This window comes from Sinocyclocheilus rhinocerous, unplaced genomic scaffold (assembly GCF_001515625.1).
Source record: "Sinocyclocheilus rhinocerous isolate Xijiao unplaced genomic scaffold, SAMN03320098_v1.1 scaffold3288, whole genome shotgun sequence".
NCBI classification, from domain to species: domain Eukaryota; kingdom Metazoa; phylum Chordata; class Actinopteri; order Cypriniformes; family Cyprinidae; genus Sinocyclocheilus; species Sinocyclocheilus rhinocerous.
Genome location: NW_015655612.1, coordinates 1,100,564 through 1,118,047, shown reverse-complemented (window position 1 = coordinate 1,118,047; position 17,484 = coordinate 1,100,564). Strand labels below are relative to the sequence as shown.

At 36.5% G+C, this 17,484-nt stretch overlaps 1 protein-coding gene across 1 annotated transcript in view; it reads left to right on the top strand.

Annotated features, from left to right (window-relative positions):
- LOC107718842 (stromal membrane-associated protein 1-like) overlaps positions 1 to 17,484 on the top strand; it is a gene marked incomplete at its 5' end in the record, with an annotated part of 74,716 nt that overhangs the window by 36,049 nt on the left and 21,183 nt on the right. The window contains one exon of the mRNA XM_016526085.1: positions 12,446 to 12,524. Coding sequence (XP_016381571.1) covers positions 12,446 to 12,524 — 79 coding nt within the window. The remainder of the gene's footprint in view (positions 1 to 12,445; positions 12,525 to 17,484) is intronic.

Genomic DNA, 17,484 nt, shown 5'->3' with positions numbered 1-17,484 from the left:
TTCAGCAACAACACATTCAATTGATCAAAAGTGACATTAAAAACATTTCAAAAGATTTATATTTCAAAGAAACGCTGTTCTTTTGAACCTTCGATTCATCAAAGAATTCTGAGGGCGGAAAAGTATCTCACTTTCAACAGTTTAACTTTGACAGTAATAAAAAATGTTTCTTGAGCACCAGATCAACATATAAAAATGATTTTGGATAGATCGTGTGACTCTGAACACATTTTTGAACAGTTTTTAATAATTGAAAGGCAGTTCTGGTAAGCATAACAGACTTCTTTCAAAAACATAAAAAAATAGTTTATTGCCATGAAAACTGTTGAAACCATTGTTTTGTGGACACACAGAAGCTCTCTTACATACATGCTCAGTTTCATAACTATACAGTGATTTCTGTGGCTTTGTGGTTTTGTAACATATTCAGACAGTGGCCACAACAGGGATCACCTGCGGTTTAGTGGAAGCCCTTCAACACAGGAGAACCCTGCAGCACCTTTAGGCTTTATCTTATTCACATTACATTAGTGAGAGAAACACAGAGCCAAAGATCGAACCATTTCTCCATTTTATGCATGTTTCTGTTAATTCATGAGTGTTTTCCTGTGCTTTGTGATTCCAGCTGTGTTGAAGACTAAGGCTTTGGAGTTTGGGTTGAGTATATGTTCTTGTTTGAATAAATATAATTGTGTAACTGTGTCAATTGTGTAAAAAGTTATAAAAATATGAATAATTATGGGCAATGTGTCTTTTTTTTTTTTTTACGTTAATCTTAGGAAACATTATTTAATTTAGAATTTTATGTTTCATTTAAATGTTTAAAATTTGAAAGCAAATGTTTTCCAGACTGATGAAATCACTAAAGTCACATGGATGCACAAACTTTGTAAAGGAACCCATTTAAATCTCAGTTTTCTCAGTGTCCTTTAAAAGGCTCTAGGTTATACCAGATGTTAAGATGAACCCAATATTGAGTCAAAATTATTTTCTGTGCTTATCAACTGCAGACACAGATGCTGTCGGCAGAGCTTTAAGGGATAGTTCACCAAAATGCTGTCATCACTTACTCACCCTTATGTCATTCTAAACCTGTATGACTTTATTTTGTGAAACACAAAAGAGGATATTTTGAAAAAAAATATATATATATGTATATATACATTTTTTTGGTCCAAAAAGTATAAGTCAGTGGGGTCTAATGATTTGATTCCAGTGACTTTCATTTTATAGACAAAAACAGTCCAGACATTCTTCAAATATCTTCATGTGTGTTTCACTGAAGGAAGTATTTGGTTGCAAATTAGAATATTCACTTTTAATGGTCAATTTCTCCCAAATATAGTACAGTTACTCTAGTGCTTTACAGCCCTGGTGTGTGTTTGTGTTACCCGTGAGGCTGCGGCAAGTGTGTGACTGGGAAAGGAGTGTAGCGTATTAGTCAACAAACTACGTGTGAGCCAGTAAATGTATAGATCAGAGCTTGTCAGTGCACACCGTGCTCTGCGTATTGCAGGAGCATAAATCAGAGGAAGACATGATAACACCGAACTCAAGATAACACCATACACAGCCATACCACAGCCGAGATATGAGGCGCTGAAAGGCCTGTCTTCATTTTCTTGATTCGTTTTAGACCATGTAGGCTGCTGTTGTTGTTTAAACCCTGCACTGGATTTGAAATTTGTTATATTGAATATTTAGTTTCTGTTTCAGAACTCATTTTGTGCGCCCACTCTTTGAGAATCCATGTGTTTGTGAGTTTCTCTGAGTCTTGAGTGCTCCATATTGCAGTTTATTTTGGCCAAGTACCACCCACTTATACAGGAAGAGACCGCCTGACCAATATCTAAAGCAACAAACCATAATTAATTTGTTTTTTTACTTGCCTTTTATGGGTGGTTTTATCTGAAATATCACCTCTAGCACCAATACAAGATTTTGCACGGTGACATTTTATTTTAAGGTCCAATTCTCGCTTTTAACAAACCATTAACTATGACTTTTGCCTCAATAAACTCCTAATTTGCTGCTTATAAGTAAGCTAGTTGTTAATTTTAGGTATTGGGTAGAATTAGGGATGTAGAATATGGTCATGCAGAATATGTGCTTTATAAGTACTAATGAACAGCCAATATGTTAATAATAGGCATGCTAATAAGTGAGAATTGGTCCCTAATATAACTAATATTTCGATGGAAAGTTTAATTGTAAGGAAATTGATAGATTCGTTTTTAAATTTTGCTTATGTATCTGTGTGTGAATTGACATTTGTCCTTAAAGTGATAATGAAATTCTTTATATCATTTACACACTCTCATGTCGTTCCAAACTTGTATGACTTTTTAAAGATCATTTTTGTCCATGCAATTAAAGTCAGTTGTGTCCAATGTTGTTTTGGCATTCAAAAAATCTCTGAATTCTTATTTTTGGGTGAACTATCCCTTTAACTATCACATTGATGATGCACAGGAGACTATGAACAATGCAGTGGCACCCATTATCCACTAGCTGCTTATTACGGTCTGTAATACAGTGTTAAATCGGTTCTTCTTTCCCCCAGCACCAGCTTCATCTCTGCCTCCACCTTTCAACAACACATCTGCCTCCAGCCCCCACCGTTGGCAGCCCTAATGCGAAAAGAGCCACGTGTATGAAAGCGAGAGAGTGAAGGGCGCCCTAAATGAGCAGTGTCCTCTGACAAACAACACTCCTCACCTTAACTAGATATCTCCCTCCCTCACCATCCGCTCAGTCACCCTGCAGGGACCCAGTTTAGTTTCACACCGCACGCAATTGCATGCACACGCACACCTGCAAACAGCCGATCGATAGCGGTGCCGCAGGGAGCCTGATCAATATTGGCTGAATTTGGAGCAGCGGGAGAGCGACAAACTAGCCGAGACCGTTTCCCGGCGTATATCGGCATCAAGGGGAGCCCACACGGCTTACTCTGTCTGAAATGTGTTGTTGTATGATGCATTTGTGTTACATTCATTTGCATATTTAAGCATACAAGAGCTCTCATGAAATCCACTAGCGTCCACTTACACAGTCGCCCTGTTCATTAAAGATGTTGGATGCAGAACCGAAGCACAAAGATGTTGTAAAGAACATTTTGTCCTGGTGAATTTGAAGCCTCGTTTCTAAACCTGCCGCTGGAGGTGGAATATTAGCGAGGTTTTGGAGTAACAAAAGCATGAAGGCACTTTGTGGGAATCATAATTAGATCTGCGGCGTTCGGTTGAGGAAATGAGGGCTAAGATTTCTCAAGCTCTGTGGAGTTCTTTATGATAAAAATAAGCATTTATGAAAAGTCTTAATTAAAAGTTTATTGCCGACGGACGGGTGACGTGGATGTTGCCTTTATGTGTCTGTTTGTGTGAGGCGAGGGGAGCAAGATAAGATCTCAGAAACCTGACTCGGGTGTTGCACGGCCATATTTGAATACGTCTGAACGCACACATAAAGGCATGTTGTTACTATTCCCGATTTGGTCAGAAAAGACCCCCTTCTGAGTGGCAGGAACCGAGGCCTGTGAAAATGGCAAATCCAATTACTTTATGCAAAGTGAGATTGGTTGTATTTTTATTAAGAACAAAATAAAACTTGCGTTCAAATCTATTAATGGCAACTCAAATAGCAGATTGCTTTGATGTGGCGAGAGCAAATGAGTTTTGGAGAATGAGTCAGAGGCGACTCGACAGAAAGTGCATCAAAAAAATGCATCTGAAAGCCAGCGAAGAACTTCTAAGAACCTTTTTCCTTTTAATTTTATCACCGTCTCTCTCGCCCCCTCCCACTGCTATCTCCCATCATTTCTTTCTTTTAATAAGCCATCATTTAGCGAGTCTGACTGCGTCCTCAAACATGTTTTGCATTGATCTCTGGGCCTGTGGCCTGCCTGTCTGCGTCACAGCAGACCCTAGAATAGGGTCATCTCCCATAACACCAGCTATGCCTAATGAAATCTCTTCCCCTCCTGACCCACGGCCTGATGAGAAATTTGTGCCAAGAACCTTTAGTGTTTTGCATAAATTAAATGTGAAGTGGTTTTTTTTTTCTTATGAAATGCTTTCTACTGTCCTTGGTCAGTGTGGAGAGATTGATATGTCATATGTTGACTTGCCAAATGTTTGAGACATCTGACATGTCAACTTCTGGCAAATGCTGGTTATCGATACACATTTTCCAATGTTTTTGCTTCAAATTCTGATTCCCAAGATCTTGTTTTGAATGAGATTCTATTTTATTTGATTCAGATTCACCACTGGAAGCCCAGATAACTAGCAACCATTCAAATATAAGTAACTCGTGAGTTTGTGAGACTTTTTGAATGGTTCTTTTTTTTTCACTAAAAATAAATTTGTTGTGAATCAGATCATGGGCTGATGATTTATTGGTGGTGGCTGAAGTTTAGCATATTTTTAATTTGCTTACTGTCTGAGTAGGTACTACATTTGATGACAAACAACTTTTGTGAATGTTAAAGTTGAATAATTTATATAGTATGAATGTGTGTAGTATTAATGAAATCTGGACATACTACATTCGTCATGCTGGCTTTGTCATGTGATCCACGCCATCAGTTGCCGTGGTTAACTGAATTCCCTGTAGCATCCCTCGATTGCACACTTCGAAATCTCATCTGTAGTATGTCATTCATGTACTTTTCACCTACTGTTTTGTGAATACTACAAATTTGACCATACTATTTTCACATAATGTTTTTGAGAAATTTTCGGACACAGGAATAGTTCTATTTTATTTATTTTTATTATTATTTATATTTTATTCTAATAAAAGATCATTTAAGAATCAATATCATGGTTGTTCAAATTTAACACTTAAATGTCCTACTTTTTTTTACTTATTTATTCATCAAAAAATCAATATTTTTACCCAGCCCTAGTGGTCGTAGAGTTTAAAATGGATACAGTTTCTTTGTATTTCTGTTTGGTGCTTCTATTGACAGAAAAATCACACACAATTCACCCTCAGAATTGCTATTAAACTCAGTTTATGCATTTCTCCCTGTTTATTTGGTCACCTCTACGAGTTTGAGACTTCTCTGTGCGGTTGTGCGTGACGTGGCTATAGATCCAGGTTGTATATGAGACTGTAAAAGTGTAATTTGCTGCCTGGTGATTCACATTTCTTTTATTATTAATGAACTTGCCGAAAAGTTATGAATGCTTTGATTCTATGTGGCATTGTTTCATTGTGTGGGAGGGAAAAAAACAGAAAGGAGAAAGAAAAAGAGCACCACATTTTTTCTTCTCGCATCTGTGGCCGAAGGGTTTTTCTCCCCATCCCCTCCCCCTCCTCATCTTCCCCATTTACACCGTCAGACCCTGCAAGCTGAACATTGTATTTGACCTTTGCAAAAACAATTTGGAAAGCGTGAGGATCCAGTAGGCGTGAAAATGACTGTGTGGTTAGAAGCCTGGAGTGGAGAGACTGTAACTCCCACTGTGTGTGTGTGTGTGTGTGTGTCCTTGCTGAGATTGAGGCCTAACCACCATATTGACTTGAGGCTTGAGGTGCGAGTGAAGTGGCTCTGGGGGTTCAGACAGCCCTCACTGAGCTTCATATATACTGCAGTGAGGGCATCATCATTAACCTCAACATCTCAGTCCATCCACTCAGAATTCACATTAGCTGATATACAGGCCAGAGTGATGTCAAGATAAAAGGTGAGGGAGAGAGCGAGGACGGGGGGTTTTCTGGGAAGATGAGGGTGCAGGCAGCCTTTAGAGAATGAGATCACACAGCAGGAGGGCCGTGATAACACACACACTCACTCACACATCTGCGATTCAGAGGATGCGCCGCAAATAATCATCATCCGTCACTTTGATGGACTGGGTTGTAAATTTTCCGTCATGCTCCATTGTTATTTTAATTTGCCCGAGAATGATATAGATGTATGGCATTACGTTTATATGTACACATTTGTTCTTGACATACCCAGTACAAACATTTTCAATAATTAATAATGACAAGACATAGCCTATGCGTGCAACAACCCGCACTTTCATCTGTGGGTAGTTAAGGGGGTCATATAATGTTGCTAAAAAGAACATTATTTTGTGTATTTGGTGTAATGAAATGTGTTTATGCGGTTTAAGGTTCAAAAAACACATTATTTTCCACATACTGTACATTATTGTTTCTCCTCTATGCCCCGCCTTTCTGAAACGTGTCGATTTTTACAAAGCTCATCGTTCTAAAAAAGCAAGGTGTGCTGTGATTGGCCAGCAACGGTCCTCCATAAAATGTGCTGCACACATCTGCATGGCGGTGGCGGCAACAATACTACAGCGAGAATGAAAGTTACGCCTTCTTTCTTTGCGTGCACATTTGGGCGGTGTTATGCAAATCTTCCCACATTGTGACATAGACATGTGGGGGCGTGTTAGAACAAGCCGTTTTAGGTAGGTGTGTCTGACTCTTAACTTTTATAAAGAATATCTCTTTGGATTTGAGACTTTAGTCTTTGCAACTTTACAGATCTTCTTTGTGCACCAAGAGCTTGTAACACTCCAAAGAGAAAGGAAAAATTGAAATCGCATCATATGACCCCTTTAACCTTCTAGTTAACCTAGCTGTCATGTACTCTACTGTTAAAAAGTTTGGGGTCAGTTAGATTTTTTTGTAAAAAAATATTAGTTTTATTCAGCAGGGAATAATATATTAAATGCATTAACACTTTAAAGTAGATTTTAGATTGTTGCAAAAGATTTCAAATAAATGCTGTGCTATTTAAATTTCTATTCATCGAAGAATCCCCCCAAAAAATAACATAATTTGCTCAAAAATATTAAGCAACACAACCATTTTCAACATTGATAATAATAGGAACATGTTTCTTGAGCAGCAAATCAGTATATTAGAATGATTTCTGGATGATCATGTGACACTGAAGACTGGAGTAATGGCTGCTGAAAAATCAGCTTTGCATCACAGGAATGAATTATATTTCAGAATGTAGGCCTATTGAAATAGAAAACAGTGTATAAATGCAATGCAATTTGTGCTATACCAGTTATAATTTACATCTGTATGATTTCATTTAGGTCTATAACTAGGCATCACATAATGGAGGCTATATTTGAAGTTCATAAGTATTTATAGAATTATAATCAAGCATTTCTGTAAATCTGACTTTATTCATTTGAGCGCAAAACCAAATTATTGTAAAAGTCAAAAGAATCTTCCCAGTTTTCAAATTGCATGTTATTGTTCAGTAATTTTTTTTGTATTTTCAATATGGCATTCACTGCAAAAGTTATATTCTTAACAAGTAGCTTTGTAATATGTTTCAGTTTAAATATTTAAAAATCCCTAAAAACAAGATGAATTTGCCTGTGAAGCAGCACTGCATAAGAAATTAGGACTTGCTTTCAGCGAATGTATCTGTAATATGAGTGTATTTTAATATTTGTCACTTGTTTGAAGCAAGTTAAAACAAGTGAAAAGACAAAATACACTTTTTATTGAAGATACATGCTCTGAAATCTAAATCTTATGCAGTGTTGCATCTCCAGTAAATTCGAGACAAGAAAAAAAACAAGACAAAACAGACTCTTCTAAAGTCAGTGGTTTGTGTTTGTGGTGTTAATTTCACAAGAAAGAGATACTTTTAACTAGATATTTTAGCTTTACCAAGTGCTGTGTTGCAGGTTCTTGGCTTTTTCCTTTTATTTGTGTGTTTGGAAAGGGACCATGTACAGTAAATGTACAAGTTTCCAATTAATGTATTGTACAAGATTTAGCCAATGGCAAATTTTCATTCATTGAACATTATCTGAATTCCACTAAGAGTCTCTCATTTCTCTCCCCAAATCCTCACTCACATCTATTTTTGTTGGGGCACTTTTTTTTGTCCTGCTTGCTTCAGTTCATGTCCCTATTAGCCTCATTACTGTGGTATTTTTCTTTCTAAAATAGGAAAATGCAATAGACTGTCTTATTTTTTTATGTCAAAATAGCTGATGCAATTATTTGTCAATGTTTTTAAACTTCAGTAAATGGCAGAAAACTTATGATTAATGCAACATCTGCTGCAATTTCACACTTTTTAATACAGGGAAAGATATATTTTGTTCCACTGCTTTTCTCCATCATAGCACTGAATGTTTGTGCATCGTTACTTTTTTGCCACCACCTTCCTCTTCCTGCTACGCTTTTGCCCGACTGTCAAAAGAATTAAGTGCAGCCGCCATAAAAAAACGGTTTCTGTCTGGCAACTGAGGATTTTGACCCCTCGACGTTGGTTTCCGTAGCTTTCACAAAAGCACAGTGTCTAGAGAGGAACACAGTGTATGTGTGTGTATGTAGACAGGCAAGCGTGGAAGTATCAGTGCGGTGGATTCTCTTCAGTGTGATGTGCGTTGACAGTTTGTGACGGGCTAGAAGCTATGCCTAGAACCCCCCTGCAGTACATCATTCACAGAAGTGAGCCCTCGCACCAGCATATCTCTCCCTAGCCACACAACTATTGTTGATCTGTTGAATTTTCATGCCTGTCCGTCCTCTCTAATGCTAACAAAGGCTTACGACTGAAAAATGCCCACTACCCAACACATACATAATACAGATTACAGTGGCCATGTTTACTGTGAAATGTTTGAAAACGCACGCTTACACATCCATACATATGCAATACATTGCATGGGCTTGCAGCACATAAACAAGCTCTGTTTTCTTTATCTTTTTCCCTTTATCTCTTATCCATCGCTTCAGGCCATCAGCAGGCCCACAGATTTACTCTGAATTGTAATGCTAGTCATTCACAAAATTTTACACATTCCCTGCCTCTTACAGATTCATTTATTCAATATTTTGACCAGTCTCATTCTGATTTTTTTAGCCAGTGTTAATTTAGTTAACGAAACTACAGATAAATTTTTTTTATGTAGTTCTATAATATTTGTTTCTATTTTGTAGTGTTATGTCATATTTTCCAGTCCTTTTTGTTTTTGTCAACATTATATTTTGAATTAAAATCTGATAATTATTATTAGAATTTGCCTTTTTATTGTGTCTTTGTCGTTGCTGACAAACAAACACCTTTGTCAATGTTAATGAAGACAAGACAACATTTTTTGATAATTTAGTTTAAACATTTTGTGACAAAAATACACTACTGTGAAAGGTTTGGGGTCAGTAAGATTTTTTGTCTCTCATGCTCACCAAGGTTGTTTGTTTGATTGAAAATACAGTAAAAAACAGCAATGTTGTGAAATAATACTGCAATTTAGAATAAATAAAAAATAAAAATATATATTTTAATTAGAAAATTAATTTAAAAATAAAAATAACTTTGTGTTAATATATTATATTAATTATTTTAATTTTAAAAAATCTTGCTGACCCCAAATTTTTGAATGGCATTATATGACGAGAAAAAAATAACACAGCAAGATATTAGCAGTAGACTGTGACAGTATTTTTAGAAAAATACAAAGAATTTATTCAAATAATCCAGTCATAGTATGCTGTGGTCTGACCCACTTGAGTGTCTTTTAGTTAGTGTTAAACAGCTAATAATAATTTTTAAAAAATGATATTTTAAATGTTATTTTATATTAATCACAATGAATGAAAAAGATGTGATGCAAAAACTAAGACATATTTTGGTAAGTTTACATTATTTTATTTTTTTACTATTTGTTTGTTCTTTTAGTGTAAAAACTGACATTGCTCTCAGCGCCAAATAAGAGTATACAGTTCGGATGTTTAAAACATGCAACCGTGTTCTGAGAAACCATGTTCTGAAAAATCTATGCAGAAAAAACAAAAAATGTCCCCAAGTTCAGTCTTGGCCTGACCATCCGTCTGTCATTCGTCCTGTATCTCCAAGTTTTCGAGCTTCAGCTGCATGGAGCTCCAGCGCTGCTGCCCTTGTGCCGCAGGAAGTCCGGACCGGAGCGTGTGGATTAACAGCTGATTAAAGTGGAATTTGAATAAAGTAATCAGTGATGTAAGTGCCTGTGCTGATTACGAGCCGAAGACTCCTCAGGCCACCCCAGTTTAGATCCCTGATAAGCACAGTGATGAACTATAATTAATGATAAGCATATTAAATGATAACCGAGTCTTGTTTTCTCCCCCCATGGCACAGGCCTGAGTCTCTTCATTCTGTGCATCCACTGGCAGATGCTGCCACGCTTCCATTAACCGCTGGCTGGGGTTTGTGCTGCTTTAATTACTGGAAACTGAATGAGTTTGACTGCTTATCATGTTCTGTAACCAGGGTTTAATTTATTACATCCACCTTTAGTTTTTGGCGACTAAAGCCCATAACGCTGCTCAGTCAGTCAGATTAGAAGTGTGGCACTAATCGTTGTAAAATATAAAATAGGTTTGGATTATATCAGTAGGTAGCCTCATTATTTGTTATTGAGTGTGCCAATGGGAACTGGTCTGACTAGCCTTCAGAGCACTTCTGGTCGTTTTTCGCACTTGTCTTTCTTTTTCACGTTATGGTTTCACTAATAATGAATGCCTCTGTGGAGTGAGGGCTTTGTCCTGGTCTGTGAGTGTGTAAAGGAACTGTGCTACAGGAAGTGGCATGTGCCCACTCATAAGCTCAAGAACACACTGTGCTTTCAGCAGAGCATTTCCTTCCACTATTATTATTTCTGTGCTGCAGAAGGAGAGCAAAACATCTCTTCCTTTCCTCCTCAAGATACCAGATACCCTTCTCTCCACATTTCTTTTTTTATTTTATCTTCTAATCATTTGTAATCTTGAGTTTAATTAATGTTTTTTATTTTTTTTATTTCACAGACAAGAAAACGCCATGTAGGTATTTTTTGTTTGTTTACAGTATGCTGTGCTGTATTGTTTTGTGCCTTGTCCGTTCTGTTGGATCCTTTACAATATTGTACCATTTAAACCATTGTTTCTTTTAATAGTTAGTGATAATAGCTAGGTCTGTTAATAATTAATAATTATAATTAGTGTAAAAATATATAAAATTAATATTAATTAATTAATTAATAAATTATTAAGGATTTCATTCATTTTAAAGTGGTTTCAGTAGTGCTTAATACAAAGTTGCCAGTTTTAATGTACAGTATCAGTAACTGGTCTTACGGCGGAAACAATGGTTATGGTAAATGCTTTTTTTTTTAACCCAATCTATCTTTTGGCTATCTTTAAATATTTTATTTTATTATTATTTTTGTATATATATAAATTGTATTGTTTTATTTTTACTTTATTTAGAATTTTACTTTTATGTTTTGTATTTTTACTTTATTTGACTTGACATTAATTATTTTGTTCTGCTTATTATTTTGTGCATTTATTTCCTTTTTATTTTATTTATTTATATTTATTTTTCTTCCATTTCACTATATTTCTGAATGTTGTGTTGAGTCTTTTACATGTCTATCTCCTTGATAATCACCCTTCCACAGTTTAAAGGGGTCCTCTTATGCTCTTTTACAAAGTCTTGATTTTGTTTTGGGGGTGTTCTAGTACAGGCTCTCATACTAGGTTGTTCGAAAAACACATTATTTTTTGCAGCAAATTTCTTTTTCCCCATTTAATCCTCTACCCACGATGCACCTGGCTTGACACTTCACCACAAACCCTGCCTGCAGATGCTCATTAGAGTGCTTGTGTCAGTTCTGTCCCGCTTTTCAATCGCTCAAATCCAATCTTTTGCCAAGAACAATTGCGCAGTGATGACGTTAAGTGACACATCCAGACAAATTCACATTTATCATTCTCTTTTATTGTGCTAATAAGACAGATGTCAGACACTGGTGGTTGTATTCAGATTCGACAGTACAGTCTGGCTGGGTTTGTGTTTGTGTTTGTTCCGACGCGTTTTGCCCTTTTGTTACCTTTTGTCTTCCCAGTCTTTTTGGGAAAAACGCAACCCAGTGCTGTCTTGAGTTTGCTTGTGTGTTTGTGTGTAGAATGAGGTTTTAAAAGGCCTCCGTCTGGCTTTGATCCAGGCTTTAACCCAGAGCCCATTGATCGGCTGTTGAGACCGGATTACGGTTCGTCTTCTCAGCCCGAGATGCTTCTTTCTGCCCGTCACAAATCACAGGCCTCAAGAGCGCCTTTGAACTGCATCTCCAAAGTGGCATGGTCAGTCAACACCTGTGAGGTGCAGTCGGGCATCAGTCAGGCTGTGAACACATAGAGCGAGCGAGCTATTTCGGCACCGTGTTGCATTATCTATTCATACAATTTGCAGCGCAGGATGTTCAGAGTCGTCAAAGTGCCTGACTAGCAAAGATAAAACACAGAAGCTGTGTATTCATAGCATCTGAAGGCTATTTTTGTGAAGAACAACATTCGAATCAGAACAACAACTGGTGGCCTATTACGCTGATGCTCGCATTCAGAATTGTGATCCCAAAAATGCTTTTCACGAACACTCTCTCCTTTCTTTCTTTTTTGTCTCCCTTCATCCCAGAAAAGAGAGGACAACCAGACAGATTCCAGAATCAGTCCTAAGAAGAGTGCGGAGCCCGCCATCGACCTGTTAGGCCTTGGTAAGACATGAATAATTGATTACTCATCTCGTTGCCGATCAGGGAATCTGAAATGTCTAAGATAGGCTGGAACCCAAAGACTTCAATGCCATTTTACACCAAAAACTATTTTAATTGGTGGGAGGTAGTGGAATGGAAGCAGAATTTTTGCACTTAACATGTGTCATTGACTAATCAGATGGGATTTTACACACAAATCAATACAGTGATATTGACGGTAGCTGATGCCATTGATGAATTCAACATGATATTTGGCTTGTTTTCCTATTAATATATAATTATAAACTGGAGCGCGGGAAGTAAGGGTGCTGGGGATGCTGCAGCAAAAATAGTAAAAATGTAAAAATATATATATTATTAAATGTAAAAGTTTTTTTTTTATGTTTTTGAAAGAAGTCACTTATGCTCATTAAGGTTACATTTATTTGATAAAAAACATTTTGAGCAGTAATATTGTGACATATTTAAATTGAAAATTAATTTTCTAATTTAATATATTTTAAAATGTAAATTATTCCTGTGATGGAAAGGAGCCATTACTCACCATTGATTAATTAAATGCATCCTTTGTGAATAAAATTATTAATTTCTTTCAAAAAAAATCTTAATAACCCCAAACTTTTTAATGGCAGTGTACTGTATATGATCGGTTGTTAGATATTAGAAATGTTTTTTTCTTTTTTCTTTTTTTTTTGTAATGTTGATGCCGAGACCCTTGTGGGCAGTAACGCTGTGCTAAGGGCGTCCCGAGTTCGAATCTCGGCTTAACGACCTTTCCCAACCCCCCCCAAACACACACACACACACTTTTCACTTCCTGTCTTCTCTATACTGTCCTATCATAATAAACGCAAAAATAAATCTTTAAAAAATAAATAAATAAAAAGTGTTTAATTGTGCATGCTCATGTTGATGCATGTCATTCAGTGCTCACTAAAGTAGTCTTCAAAAAACATAATATGTAATTATAGCAAACCTTAAAATGAATATCAATTTTGCTGTTTATTGAAATGCTGTGATGCTTAAATTCACTTGTCGCATTTAAAATCATTCGTCTTAGTTTTTAATGTAACTAAAACTGTAACTGTAGTTTTTTTCCCATTTATCTCGAGAAAATAGTATCTTGCGTTTAATTGTGCATGCTCATGTTGATGCATGTCATTCAGTGCGCACTAAAGTAGTCTTCAAAAAACATAATATGTAATTATAGCAAACCTTAAAATGAATATCAATTTTGCTGTTTATTGAAATGCTGAGATGCTTAAATTCACTTGTCGCATTTAAAATCATTCGTCTTAGTTTTTTTTAATGTAACTAAAACTGTAACTGTAGTTTTTTCCCATTTATCTAGAGAAAATAGTATCTTGCTTTTCTCTCTCTCTCTTTATTTTTTACTAGTCCAGCAAGTAGTCAGAGAACAGTTCCAAGACAATGTGTTGCTGTACACCAAAGCGACATGTTTTAAAGTCTGTGTTAAGGCTCAGAGAGTGGAACACACTGACTGCTATTACTGTCTGGATGAAGGTTCAGGGAAGCACACTGCTTTCAGTCCTGGCACTATTGATCAGGCCGGCAACTCGAGCCCTTGAGATGACCAAACACAACTGATGTTATATTACTTTCTGGGAAATGAAAGTTTCTATTTGCTGCCCAGGAGCTTTCCTTTGTCGCTCTGTCTTGTTTTTATCACTCTCTCTCTCTCTCTCTCTCTCTCTCTCTCTCTCTTATTCAATATTTCTCAATCTCGATCTGCTACCAAGTTGTCCGTTATGATGAGTGAGAGAGACAGAGAGTGGGTTAGAATATATAAATTTCCGCAAATGTGTGTGTCCTAGGCAAGGAGGTTAGAGTGTTTAGATGTACGTCTTCAGCTGGGGGGCAGTAGGGGTCAGTGCTGATGAAGAGAGGCTGGAGATGATGGTGTTGAGATTGAGACATGCATCTTATTGATGTGTTTTTGCTCAAGGCCCCAGCATCTCTTCTCACCCTTCCATACCGGCAGCAGTCTCTAGCACTGTGTTCAGACAACCAACATTTTTCTCTCTCTTTCCGTCGATGTGGCTGTTGATTAAAAATTGATCAAATTACTTGCATGATATGCTTGACTAATCAAGTGAATCACAATGAATCAACAATATATCAATACATTTGCATTCTGTCTGTTAAATGTGTATTTATTTCTATTTACACTTGATGTTAGCATCCATCTCAGGAGATCTGTTTCAGAACTGTTTAGATCTGCTATTGAGACCTGAATTTTTTAAAGGTTACTATTCATGACTGCATACTTTTATTCTCATCCCAAATGTATGAACATTTTATTTGCTTATTGTTATTTTATCATTTATTCTACTTAAACCTTGTCCATCACTTATAGGTGACTGCAAGCTCACATTCAAATCTGCCTCCATCCAATTGGCAGTCAATGGATATAATTTTTTTTTTCTTTTTCATTTGAAAAACTATTTCAACCCCAAATGTGGTTTAGAACTGATCACAAAATGTGTTGGACCCCATTTACACCTGTGTTTGCTATGAACACTTAAAATCCGGTAATACCAGGTGTAAATGTGGCCTACAGTGCATCTAATCTCGTTTAATTTGCATATTTAATGCAATATAATGTAATAGAGGTTTTGCTCATCTGCAGTTTTCCTTCAGATGTTTTGAAAAAGAGAAACATTAAACAGATTTGTTTGAATGTCTGGAAGGATTCAGATCAATGGTTCTCATCTGGTTTCGTTTCAGCACCCAGATTTTACATTGGTCAAAAAGTGGCAGTATGTTTTTTTTCTTTTATAAGCAAAAAATATTCATTTAAATGTGTTTGAAGGCAGCATGGAATGAATTCACCTTATCTATGTTCTAAATGCATAGTATTGATCTTATTGTGAATGATTCACTTTTTAATATTGTTTTGGATCTTGTCATTTTTTATCAAAATGTCATCTTGATCCTTAAGAGAAACAAAAGACTTCTTTCTGGTGACTTATGTCAGACTTCTCCAATCATTTCATCTGCATAAATCCTGCCACTTGTTAAAATTGATTGCAAGCCCGCATTCAAATCTGCCTCGATCCAATCAACAGCAATCGATAGATAGAACCAAGTCTCCGCCTTACTTTTTTTTCAATAATCAGTTACACTCTAATGTGTTACAATATTGAAGAAAATATCTGTCGCTACATTTATAAGTACGTTGCATCTTTAACTTTAAAAAAGTCTTTGTGAATATAGGAATGTCATATTTCAACCTGTCCATATTGATATCTGCCTAATTTATCTACCTTCCACCAAGTTACATGAATTTGCGCAAAAATACTAGTTAGATTAGACTCTCAGCCCATTCATCCTTTTCATATCTCTGCATTCTTTTTTTTATTATTGCATTTAGCTTCATTTTTCCTTACTATTCGTGAGCCTATCAAAATAGACCCAAAACCCATCACCAAATGAAAACCGCTGATTTAGACCGCATGTATAGGCGCTCTTAAAGCATATCAGATGTTTGTGCACACATAAAGGCTTTTGAAATAGTGCAGTGCTTTCCAGATGCTACTCTCTTTTGCACATCACACTATACGTGGGTTCTCTAATTTCCTCTTCCTATTCTCCTTCCAGTCACACCCCCAGCTCATCAAGCGTCGCATCTCTCCACTTCCCCACTCCCGTAGCTATTCACTACAGTTTTATTACTTTGAGCTCTTTTATTTTCATGGATTTTATCAGTCATAAAGAGATGGCAGCAGCTCCTGACTCCGCGCACTGTAACGTGTGAACACAGGCAGCGCTCTGATGGAGTCTTTGACTTTAATGGAATGAGAGAGTGCTTCTGAGCGGCAGGCCAGCGTCGGAGGCGAGCGGGTGCTTTTTCTCCAGCGTTGGCGGAGGCGTGTGCGGAGTGTGATTAGATTTCATGCTCTCTTGGATGGAGTCGATAGGTAGCAGGAACGGGAAACGCAAGCTGAGCAGGCGGTGTGGGCTGCTGCCAGATGAACGATCCTTTATTTCTCTCTACAGAGACAAAGACTCATGCTAGCAGGTTTGCCTGGCATTGGTCATCACTGCTGAGTCAGTGAGTCACAGATGCATCTGAATTGTTATGTAAAGAGTCTGTACAGCTGCTGTGTCTCTGACATCTGACTTCATTGGCTCAGAATAGATCAATTCAGTGGCCCTGAAAAGTATTTGGACACTGCAAACAAATGAAACTTTCATTTCTTTTCGTAAAACCTGCTGGTCTGCGAAATATGTGTCCTAGCAGAGTAATCACATAAACCATGGACATTTAGTTTGACAACCGTAGATACTTTGTCTTCATTTTGAACAGTATATGTAGTATTTTATAATTTAAGGCAAGACACTATAGGTCAAAATGGCAACATTTTTAACTAATGCATATCACCATACTTTCACCAGTTGAGTATTCACAGTACATTAAAACAATTATTTTGTATTACAAGTTTTCTTAAATGTTATATTTAAATATGCAAAATATGCATTAAGTTTCATAAATGTACAGATTGCAAAACCCTCTGAATATATCTATATCATTCAGAATATAGATAGGGGAAAAAAACTTTGAAAGTTGTGTTTATGTAAGTGCTACTGAAGTGGAGATTTCTTGTTTTAGTGCATGAGAAAATTGTTTTGAAAAAACTGACATTAAATATATGTGTCGTAATTGCAATTTACAGACACAAATCAATAGTGTAATAAAATAAATATGAATGATATTAAATATGGATAGAATACAAAAACATCCACAATACAAAAGTCTGAAAGAAGGCATGTTATGGAAGCAAAATAGGCCAAAATCTTCAAGTTGATCAGTTGATTAAAAAAGCAATGATTCTGCTTGTGGTGTCTTGCTTTAAAATTGATCAATGTTTTTTTTTTTTTTTCTTAAAGGGATAGTTCACTCAAAAATGAAAATTGGATGTTTAATTACTCACCCTCA